Source organism: Nyctibius grandis, chromosome 1 (genome assembly GCF_013368605.1).
Source record: "Nyctibius grandis isolate bNycGra1 chromosome 1, bNycGra1.pri, whole genome shotgun sequence".
In the NCBI taxonomy this organism is placed as follows: domain Eukaryota; kingdom Metazoa; phylum Chordata; class Aves; order Nyctibiiformes; family Nyctibiidae; genus Nyctibius; species Nyctibius grandis.
In genome coordinates this window covers 55,636,353-55,662,950 of record NC_090658.1, presented here as the reverse complement: position 1 = coordinate 55,662,950, position 26,598 = coordinate 55,636,353, and the positions used below count along the sequence as shown (strand labels likewise).

Sequence of the window (26,598 nt, the reverse complement as noted above, 5' to 3'; positions counted from 1 at the left end):
TAGTTAATCACCATCAGGTAGGCCATTGTCTAGTCTTCTGTGTTGATAAGATATCAAAATGACCCTGACTTTGTGGAAGAGATCCGATGCAGGCACTGTGGATGGAAAGTAAGGGCCTTGCATGGAAGAACTACTGTTCCCTTCCTAGCACATGGTTTGGGAGTACTGAGGACAACAGGGAGATGACTAGTCAGTGTTGGAAAAGGTGCTGGGAGAATTTTGTGAAATAAGGTCCCCATACAAACTAGAGTGAACAGGTAGTAAGGGAAGAAAGAGTTTACAATTATACTTCCCTCAGTATTTCACAAACTATTCTGTCTTGCTTCTCTGAATCCCAGTCAATAGCTGTCCTCCCTCCTGGCCCTCAGTCTTCAGACCTGCAATGATGCTCTACAAGTACTCCTATTTTGCCACAAATCTGCCTGCCAAGAATACTTCTGGGGATCACTGCACTGGCTCAATATTAGAGTATTGAACTATTATCTTTTTCAGTGTGCTGATAATGAAGGCAAAGGATTTACCATTCTCATACGCAAAGAGGAAAAAAATAAATATTTGCAGTGGACAGAATTCAAAAGCTGTTTCTCTCAGTCTGTTGTCTACCTAGATGAAGATTTACCAAAAGAAGGCAAGGAAGAGTTTGGCAGATCTTTGGCAATTTCACTACTGCTTGCCCCCACGTCGTATGTTGCAGTCACAGCCAGAGGATGACTGAGTCTCTCAGTCCCTCTTCTAGCCCCAGCAGTATTGTATCCATTCACCTCCTCATTACTGCAAAGGCACAAAACGCTTTTCAAAAGAACAGAATTAATGATAAAACAAACATAGCCCAGAATTGCGTTAACAGGAAGCCTATAAACGGGGAACAAGTAAGCTCGATTGCCACATAAAGATGGCAGTCCAATCTCCACACCATTTATTTGCAGAGATTACAGATGAGCTAGTCTGAGGGAGAATATCCTATCCTCTATGCAAGACCATCAGGCCTCGTGAGAGAGGCCTCTGTCTGTGATCATCAGGGCTCTCTCCAGACATTTGCCAAAGACTGGCAAACATCACTGCTTGACGTGACTTCCTCATGGCTGGTTTCTCTTCCTCTTCCACACAAAAACATTCATCTATCACTTCTTTGTATAGACCATTATTTTATGGGTTTTAATAAAAACTTAATATTTATTCTTCTAGATTTTTCAACATGTATTTAGGGTTGTCTAATAATAGTTTTGCCTGAAGGCATCCAAGATACATTTTGCAACCAACACAGAGACAGTATTTCCGCAACCACATCTTTCAAGTATAAGTAGAATTGTTGTATATGTAGGCTGGGTGTATATTACAAGTTCAAGTCCACATAATACAGTTAAATTTGTGGTCAGGAGACAACAGTGTATCGTCTTGCCTTGTCGGAAGTGAAGCCCCAGACAGGTTAATACTAACATATAATCTTAGCTTTCTGTTCACGGGTGCTGTCATACAACTGATAGGGAATATTTTCAGTGGGCAAAAACTAAGCATGCATTTGCAGAGTGTAAACTCATATATAAGTTTCATGTAACTTTAATTCAATCCTCTTGTGTATGTGCTTTGCTGTCCAGTGTTTTACTTGGCCACAGCACTATTTTTCCAACAGACCCCCAGCCTCACATGCTTACCTTGATCTCTACTGTTTCTACGTTACTGTCACTAAAAACAGTACTTTGGGACATTTCCCTGGAAAACCACTGTTAAAAGAAAGCATTCAGTCACCTATGCTGCTCCAGGCAGTACAATCTGTCTGTTATAACAATACTGTTGTACAACACAGATGTTTTTTTCCTCTTGACTATTGGGAAATGCTACGCGGAGCAGGGGAAGCGTTCTGTGCATCCTCCACCTGATCAGAGAAGCACTCGGAGACAGATAACATGGCGTGCAAAGCTGTTCAGTGATAGAGTCTAAGCAGCTGTGTTTCCCCACCCGGATACAGAGAAATCTTCCATGTGCCGTACTTTTTCCACTTTTCCAGCTACTCACACCACCTTTCAGCTATGAATTTAACTTCTAATGCAACTACAGGGGAGAGTAAACAAAATGCATCCCTCTGCTTCAGGCAATAATGTGCCTCCTGCAGCTTTCCTGGCCTGACTAACTGGCTGAACCTGCTGCTGTCCCTTCCTCACCACAGTCTGACAAGAAGAAACATGAAGAATTCCTCATTCGCTGCAGAGAAGAAAAAGGGAGAAGAATGGAAAGGTGCGTATGAACAGGAGAAAACGTGAAAATAAATACTTAAAAAATGAAAGGCCTAAACTGAGGTGAGATGAGGAATATTCAAAGGAAAACGAAATAAAAATAGAAAACAAAAGAAACGACAAAAATGGAAGATATTAAAGAATTACAGTTGGTATGATGAAAATGGAAGGGAGATAAGGAAAAATGATGTTTTAGGGGAAGTAGAGGACAGACTAACATGGGAAAGATTGGAAGAAGCAGTCTTGAAGGAAGAGAGACATACAAAAAGACATTAAGGATCAGAAAAAAAGGAAGCCACAATGTCATCTTACAAGCAAATCTGCTTTACCAGTCCTTTGGTATTCATCGTGTGATGATCATTAGGCTATTAAAAGTTCTGAAGCCAGGTCCTTGAACCCAGCTGCTTTTGGAAGCCAATGTTCCGACATGTGGATAAACTGATCATTTAGCAAAGGACCCCAAAGGATGGGCAGGCTAATACCAGCAAACAGCAACTGTAAAAAAATAGCTAGTTTTTATTCAGACCAGCCTCCAGCCTTCAGGTTGAGAGGATACCAAAAGACTGTTTTGTAAGATTTACATGCTCTCTTCCTCATTCCTGCTACGTCCAGTGCAGGGAAAGAAAAAAAAAAACAAATAGCTTTTACAATCGCTATTTGAAATATGAAGCAGGCATCTTATTTAAAGGCAACCAACCAGATAAGCTAGTTAAAATGGCACAATAATAACCCTTTCCTGGTCTCCCTGGATAGAAAGAATAAGGTAAAATATAATAATGTAATCCCAATTACTGTACCATGATGCCAGCAATCCTTGTTCAATAGGGTATTTTTGCTGACATTCAACTGGTAACGGAGAGCCAGTTAAAAAGTAGAATTACATGCGAAAGACCAAGTGACACCAAAATTTAGCTCACAGTATAAAGATTATCTACCCTGCACTAGGAGAGTGATGATTATACTTTATTCTAACCTTGTGCATGGTTGATTATACTGCACCACCGAGAGACAGAACACTAATAACAGGACTGCAAATGACTGAATTTTGCCAAGCTGTTCCACACAGATATCAGCCAGCTTGAACGAAATGAATAATAATGAAATTAAGGCAAATTATTAGTTCAGGCAAGATCCACTGCTATATGTTTGGCATGCTGTAGTGTAATTAGAACTGATCAAACTATTAATCGTGGAAAATTACCAGTCACATTTTGCCCTTGTTTCTGTTAGTGACTCTTCTATGAACAGATCATGACTTTTATAGACTTCTTTGCTTTTTGTGTTGGTTCTAATTGCTCCAAATCAGTATGTGAAAAATAAATTAACCTACAGGCTTCTTTTGTACTGTGGATAGCAAATTTCAAGTATTCAGTACTCATATTCAGTTTACTAACAATAGTATAGTTGCTCACTTAGTTGTCTGATATGTTCCCCTACAAAATAAGGAGGAGGAATGAAGAAAGTAATGGGAGTAATGAATTTCTATGGCATGTAAGACAAAGAGGGTAGAAGGCAGGCCTAACAAAAGGTAGGAAACGCTTAAAATTTCCACCCCATCTATGCAAGGAAAACAATTTATCTAATGTTACGAGAAGCCTGCAGTTAGAACAAGCAAGCATTCCACCCCCTGCCATATAATGGCAGAATGTGCCTAGTAATCAATTAACATAACTCTCCTGTAAGGTAGTGAAGTACTATAATCACCAACTGACAGGTAGGGAATGAAGACACAAAGACTACATCTAAGCCTGAGGAACTAGGCTTGTGCATCCGTATTAGACCCCAGCCACATCCTTACATGAGCATGCGACAATTCACCTCCATCCCACCTTGTTTTTTGCAAGAAGGAGAGAAACTTAGGCACCTATGCGGGGGAAAATCTTCAGTGCATGACAGCCAAATCCCCTATCTGAATGGACCGTAGTTGTGCACACAGACGCCAGCCTAGATACAGTTAGAGAGGTTTACCAGAACCCATAGTGTACCTGAAATAAGGTGTCCCGTATTAATCTTCAATCTCCCAACTAATGACAATGTTTCTTGTCTGTCTAATCTCTTGCCAGAAAACCTCTGCTACCCTGTGCCACCCTCTATCCAAAAAAAAAAAATTCTAGTTTTTGAGTCTTCCCTTAGTTTATATTCTGATGTTATACTTCTGCTGGAAAGTAAATAACACTTAGAACAAATATCTGGAAGTTACTGTAGCATGACATCTTAAATTAATAAATTTAAACAAAAATCTTTAAATACAGTTTTTCTCCAAGAAGTCTAGATTTTTTGCCTCATTTTGCCAAACAGCTATTCTCTTCACCCACTCCCATCTACACTGCATGCATTGCCTTTCTGTGACATGGAAGTAAGCATGTTCCAAGCCAAGTGAGAAAGTCTGAATTGTTTTACTGAAGCCAGTAATTTGAAGCGTCACAAAGGAATCAGTATATGCAATAAACTCTTATAAAATCAGGAGCAAGTGATCATTGCCAGATCTGTTACCAGATGTTTTAACCACTACTTTATTTCCCATTGAAGGGATCCCTTCACCCCTAATCGGATTTTCACTTGGGCTCCAAACTTGTGCGCACACATGCTGAGTAGACAGTCACATCACATTTCCCTTCCAGAGCAGTCCACATTGCTCTCCAGCATGAAATAGCTGTGTTAAGGAATTTACATGATAGCTAAACAAGGCAGCACTACGACAGTACCGCTTAGCCACACAACTCCATCCTCTCATGGCAAGGACTGATGCCTGGGGTTGGGGTGTTTCATTTGGAGAGCGTGTTCACGAAGATGTTTTTTTCTGCCAACACTTACAATCTGCACACGTGGTACTACACGGTCCTAGGGACAGGTAACTTATTTTACGTTCGGTTCTGGCTATGTGTCTGTTCATTTACTGCTTCGGCTGATGTATTTTTTCAAATAACCACAGAGTGATAAAAGAGTATTTTACTGGGTTAATTTAGGACGGGAATCCTGCACATGAGGAGCTGATTTAACCCTCGGTTACCTGAGCCCTTTACACATGACGGCCTACCCTGCGCCACTGCTCCTGCCTCCGCCCTCGGCCTCTGTGCACGGGGTGAGCTCAGCACCGCCCTGACCCGGTTCGCAGTACCAGGCCCTATTGGACAGGGTGCAAGTGCAGGGAGGCGGCCTGGGTGCAGACAGCCTGCGCTCACGGGGCCCCAAGCTGGCTCCAGGTGGGCAAGCCAGCAAGCCCGGTTAATGGAGAGGCTTCCCCGGCCCAAGGCCCGTTCTGACGGGACACAGCCGTGCCCCGCACAGCGAGCGGGGCGGAACACCGGCCTCCCTCCGCTGCCGGTTGCCCCACAGACCCTCCCCCTGCCCCTCCCCGCCTCCCTCCCCGGGCTTTTATAAGGCCGCGGAGTTTCCGCGTCTTGTGACTGCAGTCAGGTGGTTGCAGGGTTTCCCTGATTTCCCTCCCTCCCTCTGCTTCGATCTCGCTCCGTCTTCCCCCGCCCGGTGTGGGCCGGCCCAGCGGGGAGTCGGCTGGGGAAAGTTAGAGGAAAGTTGCCGGCTGGGAAAGTTTATAGAGGTGGGAGAGCCGCGGCCCCGGCAGCCCGGCCTCCCCGCGGCGTCCCCGCCGGGCCCCGCAGCGCTGCGCTCCGCGGGAGGGCCGAGGATGGCCGGCGGGGAAGGAGCGGGCTCCGGCGTGCCGGAGTGCCGGGAGCATCTCTTCAAGGTGCTGGTGATCGGAGAGCTGGGCGTGGGTAAGACCAGCATTATCAAGCGCTACGTGCACCAGCTCTTCTCCCAGCACTACCGGGCCACTATCGGGGTGGATTTTGCGCTCAAAGTCATCAACTGGGACAGCAAGACCCTGGTCCGTCTGCAGCTCTGGGATATAGCAGGTAAGGGCCAGGAGCAGGCGTCCCTCTGCAGGGCGAGCCCCGAGAGGGCAGAGGCCTGTGAGCCCGGCTGTCTGTGGGGTCCCGGGGCCTGGCCTCTGCGGAGGAAAGTGTATTTCAACTGTGAAGTCAGTCGTCTTGTTTTTCTCCTTCCCCTATTACATGTAACCCCTCTTGTCTGCGTTTGAGGCATAAGTAGAGGGAGGTCTCGATATGGGAGTGAAGCTTTTGGCTTTTTGTATGCTGTGTGTGTTCCAGTTAGCTGATGTGGGGCTTTTGGCTTGGGCCAGGGTTTTACAGCAGTCCTCAAAAACCTGCTCTGCTCTGCTTGCTGGCTCCAGGGCTCCCAGAGGGTTCCTGCTCATATTGCTCCTTCTGACACTTTTGCCTGGGAGCTTGTGGCCTTGGTTATGACTACTGCTTAAATTCATTCATGGTTATGGCTCCATAACATCTCTAGAGGAAACAAATACCTTTTCCAAGTAGGTTATGTTTAGTAAGCACACTTTACAGGTTAAAGGTAACTCAAATAGCTAAAATTGTCCTTGGAGGAAGTATGCTCGAAGTCTGTATGTTTGGAGTCACCTACTTAAATTAAAAGTAACTTGTGTCCCTGCAATATAGAGTGAGGGAATGGGACTTGTGTTATGCTTAGTTCTACATTCAAATCATGGGTTTGTGTATCAAAAAGATACTTTGAGCACACTGAAGCAGAAAAGCCCTGTTCACTTGCCCAAACTACATGGCACTCCTGTCCTATCTATAACTCAAAATTGTTCTTTAACACCTCTATCTTAAAGACTCCATACCTGTCATGGGTAACTTTGCTTATGCTGAGGTGTTAAATGACACAGAATAAACTCTGTTTTGCTATGTCTGTATAAGAAGCCTGTGTCTTCAACTCCTTAATCATCTGAAGTTGGTATTGCATTTCTAGTTTTGTGTGCAGCCTGGATATTAACTTGCAGCTCTCATCATCTCTCTCCACCATGTTCAGAATATCTCTTTGGATATGAAAAAGGTACACTTCATTTCAAATGCTGGTGTCTAAACTTAGACTACTGGAAGATACTGGTAGGATAACAACTGGTAATTACTGTTTCCATGAACTCTGTTTATCAAGTGGAAGCTCAGAAAAGAGGAAGGGTAATGTGTCTGCTATAACCCTGTGGCAGACCAGCTGTATGTCAGTGGTCTTTCTGCTGTAAAGATTATCTTAAAACACTTCAAATATGATTCCGCAAACTAAAAAGCCTGCTTCTTACAGCCATATGCTGAAACATGCCATAGATCTTTCTGCTGCTGGCCTGTACGGCAAACTAAAATATTTTGTAATTGCTGTTTTGGAGAGCAAGTAAAATGTTGGCAAGCTCTCTCTTCTGATGCGTTCCTTTTACAGATCAGTTTTAACTTTCTTTAAATCAATTGGCAGTATCAGTGCAAGCTGCTACAACACTCTGCATGTATTTGAACAAGTCTGGGGTTCCAAAGATTAAAGAGGGGAGACTATCAGGATCCTGGGGTTTGGCAGGCTGCCATGCTTGTGTTCAACTTCTCCTCAGCCCTTGGTTTCTGAGACTGGGGTAGGCTGTGTGCTTTGCCAAAGCAATCTGTTTCAACAGGCTAGGCAGAAACATAGCTGTTAACTTGTAACAAAGTTTGGACAGAACCTGTTTACATTATGGGAAGTCCTATCAACACACGCATGCATTAATTTCAAGATCTAGAAGACAGAATTTTTCACTCTTGCTTATTACCCTTAGTGTATCTTGGACACTCCTAGGTGAAAACTGAGTTAAGAACTGCTGATAAATCCCTGGAGGCTTGTGCTAATATTGCTGATAGGTTGAAGAATAAAATTTTCCCTGTCACCGAAGTGTCTATATACTAATCATAACACTTCTAGATGTATTGCAAATGATGCCCTACTAAAATGAATGGGGAATATTTTTCCTATTTTACAATGTGATGCATAATTTTGTTTGAAACTCCTGACTAGTCTTTCCCTAGCAAAAATGAAAAGGGAAAATACAGCTGTTCTAGAATTTGCACTCCAAACTCTTATATCTAATCTGGCAGTTTAGGCTATTCTGTTTCCAAGGGGGTGGGGGTCCTTCCGCAATTGAAAAACAAGACCAAGAAGAGAAGTAATCTTAGTCTTAGTGATATTTGATTGGGCTGTGCTGTGCCAGTGTGAAAGTAACAGTTTGGACTCCTGTAAAACTTGACATCTCAGTTAAGTGTTAATCATTAAAATAAAAGGGATTTTAGTATCCATAAGGATTGTTTCATCGTCTTAAAACTGTTAAAGGCCTCAACCTGTGAATGTGCTCTGCAGCTGTCTGTCTCTACTCATGAATATTTCTAAATGCCTGAGGATGTTAAGAGGCTTATATAGAAATTATTAGCTAGAGAACCAGGTTGAAGATGACTTCTATACAGTCATAGCACGTATTCCTTGAAGCACTTTATTAAAGTGTGTACCAAAGTATCTGAGCATGTGATAGTCATTTCCTTTTAACTCATCAGCCCAACTGTCTTCTGGCTTTCAGAAGCTCATGTAGATAATTTTGTCTGCTGGTACATGCAGACAAACAGCTTTAGATCTCTTCAAGAGATCTAAATGTTATGGTAAGTAATGTTACATGTGACTTCCCTGCAAGCAATATGGTGCTGGCATTCTGAATTGATTTTGATGCATTTAAAAAGGCTTCTGAATTAAAGTTTAACCCTTAAGCATAGTAAGGCATGTTATTTTTCACTAGATCAAAGCTTGTACTTAACAGTTCATCATAAGTTTTCCTCAAAGAGCTGTGTGCTGCGGTCTAAGGTTCTGTACCGAAATCAATAATATGAACTAACAATGTTCTTCAGTCATCAACTAAAGATTATAACACATATATTATGCTGGCTTCTGGTGTGATTGTAGCCAAAATGATGAATGTTGTGCTGTGTATTGAAGTCACTCAGGAACCTGATGCCTTGCAATTTCTTGTGCTGTCTGAGGTTTTTTTTAGTGATTAGATAATGCTATCAAATAAAGCATGGCAATGTACACTGCCTATGCTTTTTTCCCGGGTTAAAATAGCCTTCTTGTTGTAAGGTACAAAGTAATGTAAATTCCTGCAGCAGAATTGAAGGGGAGGGTATGTGAAATAGTGAAGGGGGAAGGAGGGTACTGTTGTGCCTAGACTTGTGTATTCCAGCAATACTCAGGCATTTTAGTTTTTAGACACAGGTTGTACCTTCTTGAATAATGGAGGTGAAAAAGCTTGGGAGTAAGACTGATCAGTCACTGTAAAATTGTCTTGGTTGCAGCATGAAGTATTCTGAAAGCTGAACAGGTTACATGCATGCTCATACAGGAACAAAACTTCTAAACCTTGGCTGCCCTTAGGCATTACTCTTGTTTTTTTTATCATGACGTGTGGAGTTATGATAAATACCTCTTCCTGGATAAATTCTGAAAGTGTTACAACCAGGTTAACCCCCTTGATCAAAGGACATAAATAATTGGAGAAATAAATAGGAGATAAGAATGGGTCATTGTGGTAAAGAGGTACAAAACAAAGGAATCTTAATGATAGAGAAATGCTTTTAAGTCTGTTTCAATACACTAGTGATTCCTACTTGACAAGCATGCTGTTTTAGTGAGTATACTGCACTGACCACAATGTAGTGGAGGAGGCGAATATAGCATATTGATGAAACTCAGTCAAATATCATTGAAAGAACACTTGAAGATTTTCTGTATTATAAAAACTTTTGATCTGATCTGGTAAGACCAGCAACTGAGTAGTATTAGCTGTTGCTTTATGATCATGTTGACTATTGCTGTCACTCACATCAGCCTGTATGAACATCCAACTCACTGGAGGGCAGGGGTGGTAAAAGTCACATGTGACCACTTGTGCTTGGCTTCTCCTGAAGAATGTCACTAACAACAACTGGTAGACAGCTGTTTTTAAAGCTTTGACTGAATGATTCGGCATTAACTTTGGTGTAATAGCACCCTTCTTTCAGGACTTTATTAGATTTTCTTTGTAAAAATGTTTATTAAAACTGAAGTAAGTGTTTAACCAGAAGAGCATGGCTATGAAATTGCCCAAACAGAAGGGGTGTGATTGTACTTCGGTATTCTAAACATGTTCTACACAAGTTTTCAGGAGTTGAATAAGACTTGTAGCATGCAAATTTGTTACTAAACTCTTGTCTGTCTCCTTGAAAAGATCCGAACTCTAACTTGTTAGAAGTATATACCAGTCCTCAAGAGGATGGAGAAATCAGATGAAGTATTTTGTTCAAATACTAAGTTGAGGAAGAGCTGCTTTTCTATGAAGACAAATGAGTCTTAGATATGTGAGTTGATGTTAAGCTTTTAACTTATTTAGGAAGTTAACTTGGTCTCATCTATAGGAAGCCATGAGAAATGGGAAAGTGAGTGCAGGGAACCATGGATGTGGGAGGAGGAGGATATTCTAAAACTTCCTAAGTATGGAGAGCTTGGAGGTAGTAGTCTTTAAAGGTAGTCAAGGTATTCCTGTAACAACTTGTCCTTACCCACAACACATTTTGAAGCTCAATGTCGGGATTAAAATGGCAACTCCTGCAAAGAAACCATGAAAAAAATTGCTTAGCTGTGTGCCTAGTACAAGTGAGCATAGGGTGGAGGCAAGACAATCCAGGCATAACCTGCCCCCAACTGTGGGTTTTTTTTTTCCCCTGTTTTAAAGATACCTATTGGGTGAAAAATGTACATGTAAATAACTGCATCAGAAATGGATGCAGAACTTGGAGCTTAAAGCTTTTTCAGAAACTGGTAAGTTATCTGAGGTTATTTCCTGGTTTATATGGTGATGGAGGTTCCAGCATCGGCTGCCTTTGTATGGAAATGGGAGTACTATCATTTTGCTAACAGCTGAGGCAGGTCAGAAAACTCCCAGTCAGGAGTTTTTCAGTAAAAAATTACTGAAGGATGATGTTGGCTGGAAACATGCAAAACTAGCAGATAAAGTTTGAGGAGGGGGAAGTAGCAGGCCTGCTCATGTTGAAAGGTTTGGAACACTGTCTTAGAAGCAGTAGAGGCAAGAAACAGAAGTGAAGGTGTATTGTATGTTCCCTTCTAGAAACCACCCCCCTGTGGGAAATCTTGTGTGGGTGTCCTTTCTTGTGACTCTTCTGGAACAGCTGAATTTAGTTATGAGCTTTCAGTTGAGAATGACTTGCTGTGCTTGGAGCTCTATGGCTAAATATCCAAATAAGTGCTGAACACGTTAAACTTGTTTCTCTTTGGTGTGCTTCCAGCCTTCAGACATCTCTGAATACAGGCTCTGGATGCCAAGGTGCTTTCTTTTTTGGAATTCTTCTGTTTAAGTAATTTTTTATGAAATGCTGTCAAGCAAGGTATGGTTATTGGTCTTGCTGATGAAGCATTTTCCTTGCCTTACCAGTGGGGTACTGAATCATTCATATTGATGAAGGTTCTTGTGCTTAGTACTATATTATATAGCAACTCAAAGTACTGTATATGTTATCTTGAACTAAGTTTCTTAAAGCCTGTGTGCTGATGGAATTCCATAAGCATATGGGAAATGTTACTGTCTTGAAGTTGGTGTTGTAATGCAGTTTAGTATGGTAACTTTGATTATGCAAGACAGGGCTGTTCAGTTAATTTTCAGTTAAATGGTAGAATTGAGACAGATGTTCTCTGAGTGTCTTGGAAATTAAGCTTAGAATTTCTTCATAGGCTTTTCTAGGTGTCCTACAAGAAATGGAGTTAAAGATGTGATCTTAGAAGACTACTTCATCTAGTACAGGCTTAAAAGAAAGTTTGCTTTATTGGTCTTGCAGGTACTCTTTAATTTCTGTCAACAATAGAAATGGACTTAGTGCTTGAGCTTCTAATAACTATGGAACAGATGGAGCTTCAGCCTTATTTTCAAATAGATGTTTCATATCATATATAGCAGTTGCTCAGAAGCTTTATGCTTTCTACAAGATCACAATGAAAATGCTTCCCTAACACTCTGATAGAGAATAAAGGATGCATGGGGGTATCCATCAAATTGGTGGGGGGGAAGCTACCTTAAAGGGAAATGCTACTTAAGTTCTTATGTGCAATAGAGCAGACAGGAGGCAAAACAGTATATATCACACAACATAACTGATTTTGGGGTCAGATTATAAAACAAACTAGAAGTCTTTGCAAAAATCATTAACTTGCATTGATCATAAATGTTTTTGAGGCAAGTATTGGCTAAATTCTTGCCCTTCATGTAATACTGACTCTCGTGGTCAGAAATCAAGTTGGTTTGACAAATCAAGTGCATTTCCCTTCAGACACAAACTAATGTAGACAGTATTAAATATACACTTTTCTCTTAATGTATGGAGTTTACATGAATGTAAATCAACCTTTAACAACTCTCCTTGCATCAGCGTTGCAGCTTCAGAGTCTTGGTGTCTTCACCTTATTTACATCTCCACTTTGCATCTTACCAGTTTGGTTTTCTTTATATGCACACTAAGACAGGGTGTCCCTGAAGTGCATGTACACAAGTACAATTTGGGTTGGCAAGTGCTGTAATGGAGTTGTTCTCAACTGATTACCCATCTTATGAAATGTAGGAAAGAAAATCTTAGCTGCCTGGTTCCAAAAAAGGCTCCAGCATGCTGAATAAAATAAGGTTCTTGCCTTTAGTAGTGAGCAAGGCCACTGGGATTCAGTCTCACAGCTGTTGGAAATACTTTCCTTGAACTCCAGTGGTAACCATTGCTTTGCTTTTGCAGTCTGTTGTAAACTGTTCCCTCCAAATGCTCAGTTCAGAAGCTCGGAAGTGTGATATGCCATGTCAGAAGGAAGTGATTTGCAGTAAGGGAATTTCTATTTTTATTTTCGAATGAAATCATAGGAATAACTCTTGTGAGATTCTTGCAAGTGTTAAAGCTAGCATGACCAGCAGTAAGCAGTGACTACAAAGCACAACGTGCTTCTCAAGCTACCTGTGGTAGAATGTTAGATGTTCAAAGTTCTCCTCTGGCTATGGAGACACAGAACAAAGGTGGATGGGGTGTAAGATTATGCTTTAAAAAATGATGGAATTTCAGGGGTTTATAGAGCTTGTTTAGAAAGAAATACCTTAACTCTGTCTAGAGAAAGTGTAGCAAACTTTCAGTAGCAGTGGCTTCTAGATCAGCAGCAAATGAAAACCAATATTTCTTATTGTATGAATTTTAACAGCTTTACAAATAATAGATTAAAAAGCAGCCTCTTAGTGTCACTGCCAATGGGTTATGGGAGTGTGTTCTTTAAATGCTTCCAGGCTAGAGTGCTGGGTAAAGCGAAGTGGCAGCTGTTTGATACAAAGTCCCAATCACACACAATGTGCCATGACACATTGACCATTTTAGAGATTAACATTTTTTCAGTCTCGTGATAAAGTTGTTCTTGAGACAAACTGACTTTAGAATTGTTCTTCTGTGTGCTGTGAAATGCTGTAGTGCCATGTCTAGCTCTGCCTGCATGACAGTGCACCAAAGGAGATGGATTAGAGGGTGTCAAGCATGACATAGCTTAACTCTGGCAGATGACTTCTTTGGGTAAGTCTAGTTAAAGCAAAGTAGGAAGTACCAATTCATGCTGTTGCTGGCACTAACTGGACTGTGTCAGCTTTCTCTGAATGCTTGTGCAAGGAGAGTTTTTCCGTACATGCTGCATTTGACAGCTGATTAGGAATAATTTAACTTGGTTGAACTCTGCTTTTCTGGGGATGGAAATTAGTGCTTAGTCAGGGACTTCCTCTCCTGTTAATTTGCTGTTTAGTGAAGATGCAAGCAAAACAGGTGAAACTTTCTTATACAAACATGACTGTCATACTTTTATGTATAATACATTTGATGCTGGACAAAGCAAGCTGAACCATAAGTGCCTCTAAACTTCTCAGACAAGATAGTAAGCTGTTAGTCAGTTTGGACAGTCTTAAATCATTGGATTAACCCAAGGCTGCAGGCAGCAGTGAACAGTTTATCAGTCTTGCTGTAAAATTCCCTGTGAGAGCTGTGCAATTGTTTGAGGAAGGCTTTCTGTCTTTGTGGAAGAGAATGGTGTGCTTTTTCCATCTATTAGGATGATAGATGCGGTCAGTGTTCCTGATGGAAATCTGGTGTCTAACTTCTGAGCGCTTGCACCTTGGTGCTCTTGCTGTTTCACTGGCAGTGAACAGGACTGTCCTGCTTAAGAAGTATAATGATACCAAACAGTGAATGGAAAGACTAGTCACTGATTTTGAAAATTCAGGCAGCTAACAAATTATTAGGTTAAAACTGGCTGTGTTGTGCAGTGAAACTTTAGAGCAAACTACTTCCTACCATTTCAGAATGAAATAGTCACTTCTAAGAATATGTGAAAACACTGTTATGACCTAAACAATCAAAATACTGCTGCTCTTGAACTGATATTCTTCAGTGACTTTTCAATGACTACAGAGTCTCATACATACCGTGTGTATAGTATACTGTGGATGTCAGGTGTCTGTCTCATTCAACGGTACTGCTTCAACTGCACCCTGCAACTTCCTAATGTAGACGTACCCAGAGGACTAAAGGTTCTATTATGCTAAAGTGGGAGTCAGTTGAACAGGGATTTACTGGCTGGCTACCTTTTCCCCTGAAGACTGTTCTTCTGAAGGGCTTGGAACACTTACTGTTGGGAAGAGGTCCATCCACTGGTCAGTTAACTTTCCCACACCACCCTTAGTAAGAAAGGTCACTAGCAATGCACTTAAAATTAGTTGAGGCTGCTTTTGTCTGTTAAACTGTAAGAGCTGCAGTCAGTGAAACTGTTTCTAGTACTGTCTAATACAGGAAGATATAATATTCTTGTAGTTCTTGCTTTTTAAGCTCTTGGTGTTTGTCACCAGAACCACAAATACCAAATATTACGTCCACAATGGTGGAAAGTAAAAGTTGGGCTAGATGTGCCTTTTTTAGCTCTTACAGGTTTCTAATATCTGCTAGAGCTGTTAGCATAGTTCAACACCTCTGTGGTTTAAGCACATGGCAACTTTGCACTAATAGCTTAAATGGGTTGAGAATGAGGAGCTGTCTAGTATGGACAATCTTGAAGTCTGTCTACTCTCAATCTACAGCTGCTACCTATGTGAAAAAGCAGGTAGACACACTTGAGCATGTTCTGTAATATTGATAGTGGTTTGGTTAACCTACTTCTTGCTGAATAACAAATTCAATGTAATTGGGTAAGACAGTTCTGGGACAAGCTCTGTCAGTTTGGGGAGAGGGGGGAATGCCATCAGCAGTGGTAGCTTGTCAGTAATGTATTGATATATCTGGCCAAAAGAGAGCCTCAGTTAGCTCACATCTGACCCTGGTAGTGCTAAAATGTACATTAGACATCTGGAGAACTAACTGGGAGATGCATCCTCAGGGCAGTTCTGGATATTTGCTGCATTGTGCCAAACATTCAGCTGTAGGACTAACAGGCATCCAAAGAGTAGTCTGTTCTTGCGTGTGGCTCTTAAAGGACTTAGGTGAGTTTTGAAAATGACAGTGGTTCTAACTCAGTGAGAGGATTGGGCTGCATGCCCACCCATTTTGGATGGTGCTTCAGCTTAAATCTACCACACTGACAAGAACTTTACTGAGAGTTGGAATTGTAAATAGGGAACTGCCACTCAGATGTTCTTTGATGCTAGTATGTGAAAGCCTGACCTGAGAAATTCAGGGAGTTGGAGGAAAGGCTTTTGTAAAGCTGCACAACTGGAGCAGGGGTGAGAGTGCTCATTAGGTTAGGCCTTGCTTTGACAGGAGGAAGACTGGAAAAAGGGGGTTTCATTGTTGAATTGTGTTTTCCTGTCTAGGTTGAATAAAAGCACAAATGTCTCTGGTCCTGGAAACTGTCTGAAACAACTACCTTGTAGAGTTTGGCACTGAAGCCTAAATAGTGGCACTGTGCTTGCACACTCTGTGGCCAGTAAGTTCAGAGTAGTTGATAGCAAGGACCTAAGAGCCATGGTGTTGGCAGTCAAATTAGAGTTAGCCAGACCGTCACTAATGACCCTTCTTGAATTTTGGCATGACTAATTGACTATTAGTGGTCATGTTAAATAGTTGATCTGAGAACCCTTCTCACAATGGAAGGAGAATGTTCAAGTATTCCCAGACTAAAACTGTTTTATTACAACCGTTCACTATAGCTTAATAAGCATCCTGTGATGCCTGAGTTCACTGCAGTGTATAGTACCTGTTGACAGAAAAGCAGAACAAGTGAAACACAGTAGCAGGATGCTCCTTCTATGCATTTTGAACTCAGTTTGATTCACTAGGTCTCTTGATCATTTTCTTCACTACAGCAGTATTGCTGGATAGTTTTTTTTTGGCTTGGTTTTATAGATTGAACTTTTCCCGAGTGCTGTATTCCTTCTTTCTGTTGAACTTAAACTGCCTTTTAAACTAAATGAACTCTGAGTTTCAGCATTCTGAAGGACAATGTTGGCAAGAGCTGCTTGGCTTTATTCATAAACTGAGAACTTTTTGCTGTTTATCAGACTCTTGACAACTCTGTATTATTGGGTCCAGGAAAAAACTGCAAAACTTTATCGCTATGGTCTTCTAGTTAGCAGCAAACAAGCATTGACTTTTGGGTGACTGCAGTCTAGATTATACATCTGTAGTTTAAGACTATTTTATGTGCAACTGACAAACTTGTTAAAATCAAATTTTGAGCTCTGGCCACCCATTAAGCTGATCAGCCTGTCAAAGATGACTTGAACTAACATTGCTTCAAGGAAAGAAACTATTTGTTCCATCATTCTTCCAGTTGTCAAGCTTTTATAACCCTTGGTCATCTTTATCTTCCTCATTAATGATGCAATTTTTGGAGGATGCCAGAACTGTTAGTCTCATCTGAAAGAGAACTTTGTCCAGTTGTCCATCAGTACTCTTGATGAGATGTTAAAGGGTTAAATGAAATTAACACAACTCTGATTTCTGAGTTGTGTGGCTTCAGATGAGACTAAGCTTAGATTTTTACAAGGTAGAGGAACTTGTGCTGTACTGTTGGTATTGACAGAGCTAAGCCAAAATTCACCTTCATAGCATAAAAAGTATATCTGGGAAAGCTTCTTCTAGATAGGCTGTTCTACGCTCCTTGAGTAGGTTCTTGTTAGTTCATATAAACTACATGTTAAGACTTGTAGGTATGGTGAGTAGTCTGGGAGAAGGAACCTCGACAAGCTCAGTATCATGCATATCCAGCAGTCATTTGTATGTTTAACTTGCTTTTTCTAGCCTCAATTCCCATCGCATAGGATGAGTTAAGAGCAGAAATAATGGTAGGAGTGTAGGGTATCTCTTGCTAACTAAAACCAAGAACTGCCACAATGGTAAGTCACACTACTGTGATAAACAGGACTGTCTTGTTTATTCCTTACACTGGGAAAGATTGCTGAGGAAATTCTTTAAAATGTACTTCAAGACAAGGCTGGCACTGTCTGAATCTCACGATGATAACTTACCTTTTGCAGTGAAGTAAAGGACAAAGATAAAACTTCCGGTGTCACACCTGGCTAGAATTTTTTTCATGTAGTTCTTAGCTTATAGTTTACTCCTGTTACAGTGTAAACTGGGAAGCAAGGGTAGCTCCCAAGCTCTGATGGTTTTGAACTAAATTCCTGTGATGCTGCTGTAGGGATCTGTATTAGTTCCTGATGCATGACATTATGCAAGTATTTCACTTAATGTTGTTGCAATTCCTGGAAAATACGGTGACAATATGTGCTGAGTCATTTAGATGTGAAAACTTTGTGGTTAGAGAATACAGAACTTTACATTGCATGTAGCCACTTCCATACCCCCAAACAAAACTTCTGATCCCCCTGACTGCCCTGTAGCTTAGCTCCTCACCTACACCTGAACCCCTGAATCACAAAGTATACCTTTGTGGTACCATCAGGTTTATGTCAAGGCACTAGACCTACCAGAATGATTAATCCTGTGATGTCCTTTCCATACTGCTGTAGAAAGCAAGTAATTATCTTCCTGTCCTCTTCCTTCCATGGTTATACACACTGGAGATTTTAAGTCTAGTTTCATCTGATCACTTTTAGCCTTTTTACCCTCTGGGGGTGTGATCCACTTTCTGTACTGCTCAACACTATTCTCACATGTGGTGAAATGACTACAGCAAAAATTCTGCTGGGCATAGGAAGGGGAATGACAAATCCATGGCTGAACTGAACATGGCAAAAATTGAGTCATTTAGTTTTAATAACATAAATAGAGAATGATGTTCAGACTCCAGACTTTGGAGGAGTGGTGTGTTCTACAGTTTGCTTTTTCTATATGAGTTTTTTTGCAAGCAGAAAAGCACTTGCAAAAGCTTTGCCTGGAAGTCCTGTTAAATTTTCAAAAGACTGTCTAGAATGCTCTGCATCCCCTCCAAGAAGTTCAGCATGTGCATATATGCCATATATCTTTTATCACAATGAAACTCTTCTCTTAGGCAGGCCATGGGGTATTGCTTCTGTCTTCTTTCTTTGGAATAAAAATAATATATCCATCCTCATTAGGCCTCCAGACAGGATGGAAGAGCAGTCATAAGATAATATGCAGGTCAGGTTTATTGTTAGTGGATGTGAATTCTAGAGGTGAAAGCAGCTCTGTTGTAATAAACTGTTTTGGAATTTGGGCTACTTCAGAAAAGGGCAGCACTCATTCTGGTATAACACCATGCAGCCTCTTGCCAGATATGCTAAAGCTTCATGTAGGCTCAGGGATACTGGGCCATGAGAAGTCACCAATGTCAAGGAACCAACTGCCAGGCAATCTTGGTTGATTGCCAGTCAATGCAGCTCTCCAGCTTACTGTATATAAAGACATTGGGCCAGGTGAGTGAGGAAGACTGACTATGGTTAGATGATGGGAATTCTATTGGAAATGGAATAGAAAAACTTATCTGAGTGGTGATCAGACTTCCTGGCCAAGGCTTGTCTCCCTGTTATTTCTTTAAGAAAAAACATTTGGTGTTGTTTAGGACTTTCAAGTTTGGTTATGACATATACTTTTTAATTGTTTCTTTTCTTTGGAAGCTGTATGTGGTGCTGTACTAGTTCAATCTCTTTTGTATACCTTAAATGAACTGTGTTGTGCAAGTTTCAGCAAGGGTTATTGCTATAGTAGGCTAGTATGGCCTACTTGCTAACGGTTCTTTATCATTAAAGCTTTTTTTTGGATGGGAGGGCAGTAAGCAGGAAGGGATTCAGTTAATGGTAATGTCCATCACTGTGGTAACTGATTACAGCCATGTTTACTTATAGCATGCACAGCTACCTGAGAAATGGTAACTGCCCAATAACCTTTCCTGCAATTCCCAAATAACTTATTTTTCATATGTAGTGATTATGCTGTATCTTCTCCTTGCTGGTAACAGTCTAGCAAGCCTGTCTGCAACTAATTTTCTTACGTAAGCATCTCTCAAGTTTTTGCAAAAGAACTTATAGCCTTAATTAAAGACTGAAATACCCACAAATCTCCAACAACTGAATAGGGAGGACTAATGGGACTGTTCCCCTTGCTGCTTCAGATTCATGTGCAGTCTCATGTAAATAACAGCAAGTCGTGTCCATTTTGAGACCATTTGGGGGCCAAATGGAAGAAATCGTTCTGTAGAAGACAGGTTGGTACAGAGCACTGTAGACCTTGAGATTACACTGTTTGTTTTGTGGGCTGGTCCTGTGGTGTGAAGCCTTATACTGCCTGAACTGGATACAAGAATTGGTGCTTTAGCACAGTTGGAGGTACTCCCATGTAACAGAAATCGATAGTGAGACTGACAGCTAAACAAATGGGGAAGGAACTGGGAAGGAGCTTGTCATAGCTTGTGTGGTGCTGTATGCAGTGACTGGCTTAATATAACTAAATTTGACCCTGTGCAGCTCCATTTAAACAAAAAAAAAAAAACCAACAAAAAAACAAACAAACAAAAAACAAACAAAAAACACAACCAAAAAAACCCCACAAAATCCCCACAATCTAGAGGTAAAGCTTCTTTAGATGTGGCACAACTGATCTGCAGAAGTAGTAAAAGCCTTCTGGCCAGATTCTTCCCTAATAGTATTTGATTCATGAAAACAGTAGGCACATGGTACAACAATTCGTAGTAAGACTATACCAAAAACACCTTTTAGGTATAAGAATCCAGCCTGGAAAGGCCTGGGAAGACAATGTGGGTTACTTGTGTACAAGTTCTGTGTACACTGTTTGGGAGACTTGTATCAGCAATGTGTCTCTTCCAGTGATATAGTCACCCAGATGCAGGCTTGATGCCTGGCTTGTTGGCCTTAGCGTCCATGGCATAAATGCAGCTTCAACACTTGAGCTTTGAATATGGAGGGAAGAGCTTTCCTCTTGCATGCTCCTTGTTCTCACACAGGGGATAATGAGCTGGTAGTGAAGAAATTCATGTGTAATTTCCACTCCTCAGAATATGCTGGCTAGTGATGCTGTTTTATGCAGCATCATACTTTAAAGTTAAACAGACAGAAATAAAGTCTACTTGATAGAGCTTTTTAGTTTTCTGGAACTTCACTGTAGCTGCTGCTGCTTTCAGGCAGTTCTAACAGCTGCTTAGTCAACCTTTTCTGAAAATGTCTGTTGGGAATCAGCTAGTCGGTACACTGAAGTACTGACATTAAAATGAGGCAATTGAGCTAGAAAAGCATGCTGTTAAAGAGGATCCCTTGTCAAGTTCCTTCACCTAATGAATTTCTGGCTCCTTCTGAGAAGATGATGATACCCAGTTCTTCTTGTAACTGTTTGTCCTTGCTAATCAAAGGCAAACTTGAATGTTTATAAACAGAAGGCAACTGTGTTTCCAATTAAAATTCTTACTTTCTCTATCTATTCTAAAACCACACATGCATTAAATGCTGAAAGCTGAAGTGATGATACACTCTAGAACTGAATTATAAAATGTAGGGATGACTATTCCCAGTGAAGACTTCCAAACAAAGATGAAATCTGTTGGTAGCCCAAATTTCCCAAGCAATCTGCTAGCACTTGACACTGCTATGCCCTCTCAAGTACAACACAGCATGATGGTCTGACCTTCCAAACAGAAGAATAAGTGAACTGGCACTCTAATTCTCTCTTTCAAGTATACTGACTACACTAGTTGCACTTAATAAGAAAAGGCTTTTTTGGTTTACTATACTTGCTGACCATTGGTTTTCTTCTAGATTTTTGTTGTGAAAAATTGTACTTTAACTATTCTGATAATCTTCTTTCAAATCCTGGTATTTTTGTAGAACTCTTATGGTTGGAAATTATTCCAGAGAAGGTCTTAGACTTAAAAGATAAAGTCAAAGATAACACATTTAGCTAGAACTGTTAAACTAGCTCCTATTGAGCTTGGCTGTAAGGAAAAAATGTATAATATAGGTGACCTCTTCAGAAGATGCTTTGAAGGCTGTTAGCCTTGGAGCTTGTAAAAACCCTTGTTGCTTACCCTTCAGGAAAAGCCTCTGAGTTAGCTTAAGCCTCTAGCTGAAGTAACTAGATTTATATCTAAATCTTGCAGAAGCTTTTTTGATGAAAGAATGATTTGTGTGTAGCTGTACTGGTAGTTTTTTTAGGCATTACTTCTCAAAGAACACTACTCAACAAATAAGTTTAAAAAAAAAAAAAAAATTCAAGTTGTAGTTGGGGTTGCAAACTGCTTTAGCATCTGACTTGTCATGTATAATATACATAATGGCTGTTACAATGAGCTTACATAGGATAGAAGAGGCAATGTTGTATGAACTAGGGGACTAGACCTGAATCAAACTTGTATGTACTAACCTGGTACAGAAGTCCATTTGTATTGACTACAGTTCATGCTTAAATATAAATATACTCTGTCACTGTCTTCTCTTTCAGGCCAGGAGCGCTTCGGGAATATGACCAGAGTATACTACAAAGAGGCAGTTGGTGCTTTTGTGGTTTTTGATGTCACAAGAGGCTCCACTTTTGAGGCTGTTTCAAAATGGAAGCATGATTTGGACAGTAAAGTACTACTTCCCAATGGCAGCCCCATCCCTGCTGTTCTTCTTGCAAACAAGTGTGACCAGAAGAAAGATGGCAGTCAGAATCCCTCTCAAATGGACCAGTTCTGCAGAGAAGGTGGCTTTGTTGGATGGTTTGAAACATCTGCCAAGGTGAGCATAAAGAAACATGTTTTAACTCTTCTAAGTACTAGCATAAGAATGGATGAATATAGTCATGTGAGGAATAAAATTATCAAGTATAGGAAGTGACAGTCAAGTCTCCAGTGTTCAGCAAAAGTTGGAAGTAGTGTGCAGGCTAGCTCAATCCTGAGGAAGACTTGCGGCATGTTTGGTTTAGATTAGAACTGTGTCTTAAAATCAGAGAACCTTAAAACTAACTGGAAACCTTGATTAACTGAGTTTGATAAGTTTTTTTCATCTTGCATGCATCAGGATCAGAGTCATTGTTTAGATGTTAATACTACTAAATGCTGATTGAACTATCCAAAAGATACAAGTAATCTTTAGGAGCAGGCTTTTAAATTGCGGCTTCTGTATTCACTGTTGCATGTAGGAAGTGGTAAGACTCCAGAAGTGAACAAGCTATTTGCTCACTTTTTACTACCTACCTAGATGATGATGTCACTAAAGCACTTTTCTATTTTATCAGGCAGTGTCAAGACTGAACTGGAGAAAAATGAATTGTTCTGTATATTAACTTAAGCTAAGCTAGACAGCTGCGGTATTCAAACAGACAACTTTGAGTAACTTCATGTACTTCTTGTTTTCCAAGCATACCAAATCAGTTTATGGTTTTAAGTCCTACTCACTCAAATATCCTGATAATCAGCTTTTGCCTTTCTGATGGAACTAGTACTTGATTCTTCAGTCTAGTCATCAGTAATATGGGTCCCACTCCCTGTGGATTAGGAAGAATATTAAATGCAAAAGAACTAAAGAGTATTAATATGCATAGAAATATCTTATGAACATCCTTACACTACAATGAGGAGAATCCCCCTCTGCTCTGGGCAGGGAGAAGTGCCTATCTGCAAACTGCCAAAAGCAGTTTGTGGCTGACAACCACAAGCCTGTAAAATGCAGTAGTGATGAGTCAAATGTTCTCATGATCTAACCTTGCTCATGTAGAATTTAGATCTACAATTATGGAGACAGAAGAGTGTACTGGGGTGATATTTCCTTTGGAACCAAAGATGAGCAATTCCAAACATGGCAGCCCCGTGGTGAGCTAACAGGTGGCCCAGCCAGGTCAAAGCTGTGGCCAAAGGCCCCGTGGCACTGGCCAGCTTGACTCCTCAGTAACTGAGATACCCTGATGAAATACATCTCTAGGTATCAGGCATACACATCTTTAGAGTGTATGTGAAGGTACTTTTCAAAGCATGCACAAGAAAATGTAGTGGCTAGATGAGTCACCCTGATTTAGCTGGGGTTTTGAGGCTGATAGAAAAGGTCCTTTTACATAAGTAAGTGCATCCAAACTGCAGCAGAAGCAGAAAAAGCCCCCAAAAGGTAGAACGCTACTATGAACAGTGTAATTGTCTATTATCTTTCCTGATGCAGAAATGCACTTTGGCATTTGTGAGCCTTCCAAATGCAGGTGAGACTTATCCCCTAACTGTATACTAGATTAGAGTCAAAGTATCCTATTTGTAGTATGAGTGAATAGCTTTGTCTCAAACCGTTTTGGTAACTTTTTTCAAAAAGCAAGTGTATGAGCAATGACCTGATGCATCTAAGCTGTATGTGTCGTGCTGATGAGACTGTAGAAGAGTGTTTGTATTTGGCCAGCTTCTAATAGGAACGCGTGACTGTTTCAAAAAATCACTGACTTTGCTTTCAACATTTTTAGGACAACATCAACATAGATGAAGCTGCTCGATTCTTGGTGGAAAACATCCTTGCCAACTACAAAAGCTTTCCTAATGAAGAGAATGATGTGGGGAAACCAAAACTGGACCTAGACCCATTGAAAGCAGAGAGTAAATCACAGTGCTGCTAATGCTACCACTGTTCAGTAAATGTGATGGGATAAGCAGCGAGACTGTTCCTTAAATCAAACTGCTGCTATGGTGCTGCGTTGTGACAATCCGTAAGGGGTGTCTGGTATTATCTGAATAGGTGGTTCTTGTGGGTGTTTACATATTCTTGTTTAGCATAAAACTGAGTATCTTGTGAGTTATCACTCCTCTTGCTTGAGTGGCTGCATCCAAGTCTTATTAGTGTCTTCTTACTTGAGAACATAAGGTAGTGTTTACACTGCTAAAAAGGAACAAAAACAACATTCAGTGTCTACTTTCCTTCTAGGACATATGCTACATTCCAAATAGGACTCACTCATCATGCTTTTAGCTGAATAGACACTTGCACCTTTGAAGTAAACTTTTGCTTTGTTACCAGTAATGTCTGATGTTAGTCTTCTCACCTACACACTTGCCCCTATTTATTATCCCCCACCATGAGGACCTGTCTCACTATTAGTTCTCCTGGATCAAAACATCCCAGAAATCTTGAAGGGGCCAACGACAGATGGGAGGTATCTTAGTGTATTCACTAGGACTGAGTGAAGTAGATGGCGCTTACCACTGAGTAAGAACAAGATGGGTAAAGATTGTACTTAACAGGGGAAAGCCATGGTTATAAAGATACTAACAAAATGCATCTCCAGCCATTTAAGGCAGAGTACTTTCAGCTAATACTTTACATATGAAACACATTAATGAATACCATTGTACTGCTGGCACATAATTATGGTCACCTCACCCATATGCACATCCAGAAATAAACATGAGTAACTTTTTCATGCACTAACACTGAAAACTTTACCAAGAGTGCAAAATGTAAATATCTTACTGTCCTGTGATAATGAACTTGCTGCCTTTTCCTTCTGTCTTGGGATGGTTCTGAATACTGTAAGGGAAGAGAGAGGTCTTGAAGGAAATAGCTTAACTGGTTCTTGCTAGCCTATCAAAAAAAAAAACAACCCAACAACAAAAACCCACCAAAAAAAAAAAAACACAACAACCCAAGCTCTATCTCTTTAAATTTTAGAACAGTGCTGTACTCTTCTGACTACTCAGAACTGGTGAACTGGCTTACCAGTTTGGAACTCTCTATGTTGAGATGCTTATGTTTCCTTGTTATAACTCATGTATTTTTGGCAGCAAATGAAGATCAAAAGGATTAGAGAGGCTTAATGTTTCTTGAATACATGCTGGAACTCTGGCTCTGCTTGGCTGCAAGGCTTTGAAGCTGCTCTTTATTTTAAGGGTTTCTTCTGTCCTGGTACCTGTTTGCTACTGACTTCAGAAGTCTTATCTTGCTTGTTAACTTAAACATCAGCATGAAGTTTGTGCCAGAATGGATATACTTTAATCTGTATTGAGATTTCCTAGGCTGTCTTTTTTTTCTAAAGAGTAATGTACTTTTTAAGAGATAAATAAATGTATTTGGGCATCTTATATTAGTTGGTGTATGCTTTTGAGAACATGAATCTTTACATCATGTGTCCCATTCTACACAAATGTTTTCACTGACATTTGAAAACAACTGTATCTTCTAGTAACTGTTACATTAAAGGCTTATTTTAAATTACGACGGTAAGGCTTGACATAAGCTAAAACTGGGTTTAACTAGCTTAGGATCATAAGATAATTCAGATGAAAGGGTTCTTAGTCTTCTAAGCCAACATCCTTTTCCAAGCAAGGTCATACCAGAGTGCTTAGGCTTTCGTGTCATCTGGTCATAAACCTTCAACAATGGAGACTGTATGGCCCTGGGAAAGTTGTTTCAATGCCTGACTGTCCCCTCAAGAGTTTATCTAGTCTGAATCTTTCTAACTTCAACTTGTGTCCATGGTGTCTCATCCTCATACCATGCACCACTGTAAAGAATGTGTCCATTAGACTTGTGCAGATTTATTGGATGCTTATAGCTTGATTGCTACTTTAAAGTTTTTTTGAAAGCCTGTAGCACTTCGGAAAGGAAGCTGCACCCCATCCATGTTCCTTGCTTCCTGGCTTGTTTGAGTTGTTAACCTTTCTAACTAACCTGGAACTACAATAATCTTCCTAGTGAGTCACTTGCAGAACAACTCCATTTAGACTGTAAACTCACTTTTAGTAAGCTGTTTAATCTCCAGTGTACTGTCTTTTTCTGAACTTTAATTATAGCTGCACAAATCCAGTAACTAGCCAGTGGAACAAGTGCATAGTCTGTTTATTTGATGCTTCTTGACTAGATCAAAACATGATAAATCTTGATGACCAGTCAAACAAGATGCAATTTCACTTGGCTTCAACTGTAAGTTTACTGAGCCTATGCAATATAACATGAAGTTTGTCACTAATGGGCAAAAAAGGCCAGTTCTTGCATCTATCTAGAATGGCATAGAAGGCTGATCTACATTCAAATGTTAGTTCCTTAAATACCTAC

At 40.5% G+C, this 26,598-nt stretch overlaps 1 protein-coding gene across 1 annotated transcript; it reads left to right on the top strand.

The window, feature by feature from the left end:
* The first annotated feature begins 5,819 nt into the window (after positions 1 to 5,819).
* Positions 5,820 to 25,444, top strand: RAB32 (RAB32, member RAS oncogene family). Its single transcript, XM_068407246.1, has 3 exons — positions 5,820 to 6,106; positions 22,037 to 22,314; positions 24,017 to 25,444. Exons 1-3 carry the CDS (start codon positions 5,878 to 5,880, stop codon positions 24,164 to 24,166), a joined length of 657 nt encoding a protein of 218 aa, XP_068263347.1. The 5' UTR covers positions 5,820 to 5,877; the 3' UTR covers positions 24,167 to 25,444.
* The last annotated feature ends 1,154 nt before the right edge of the window (positions 25,445 to 26,598 follow it).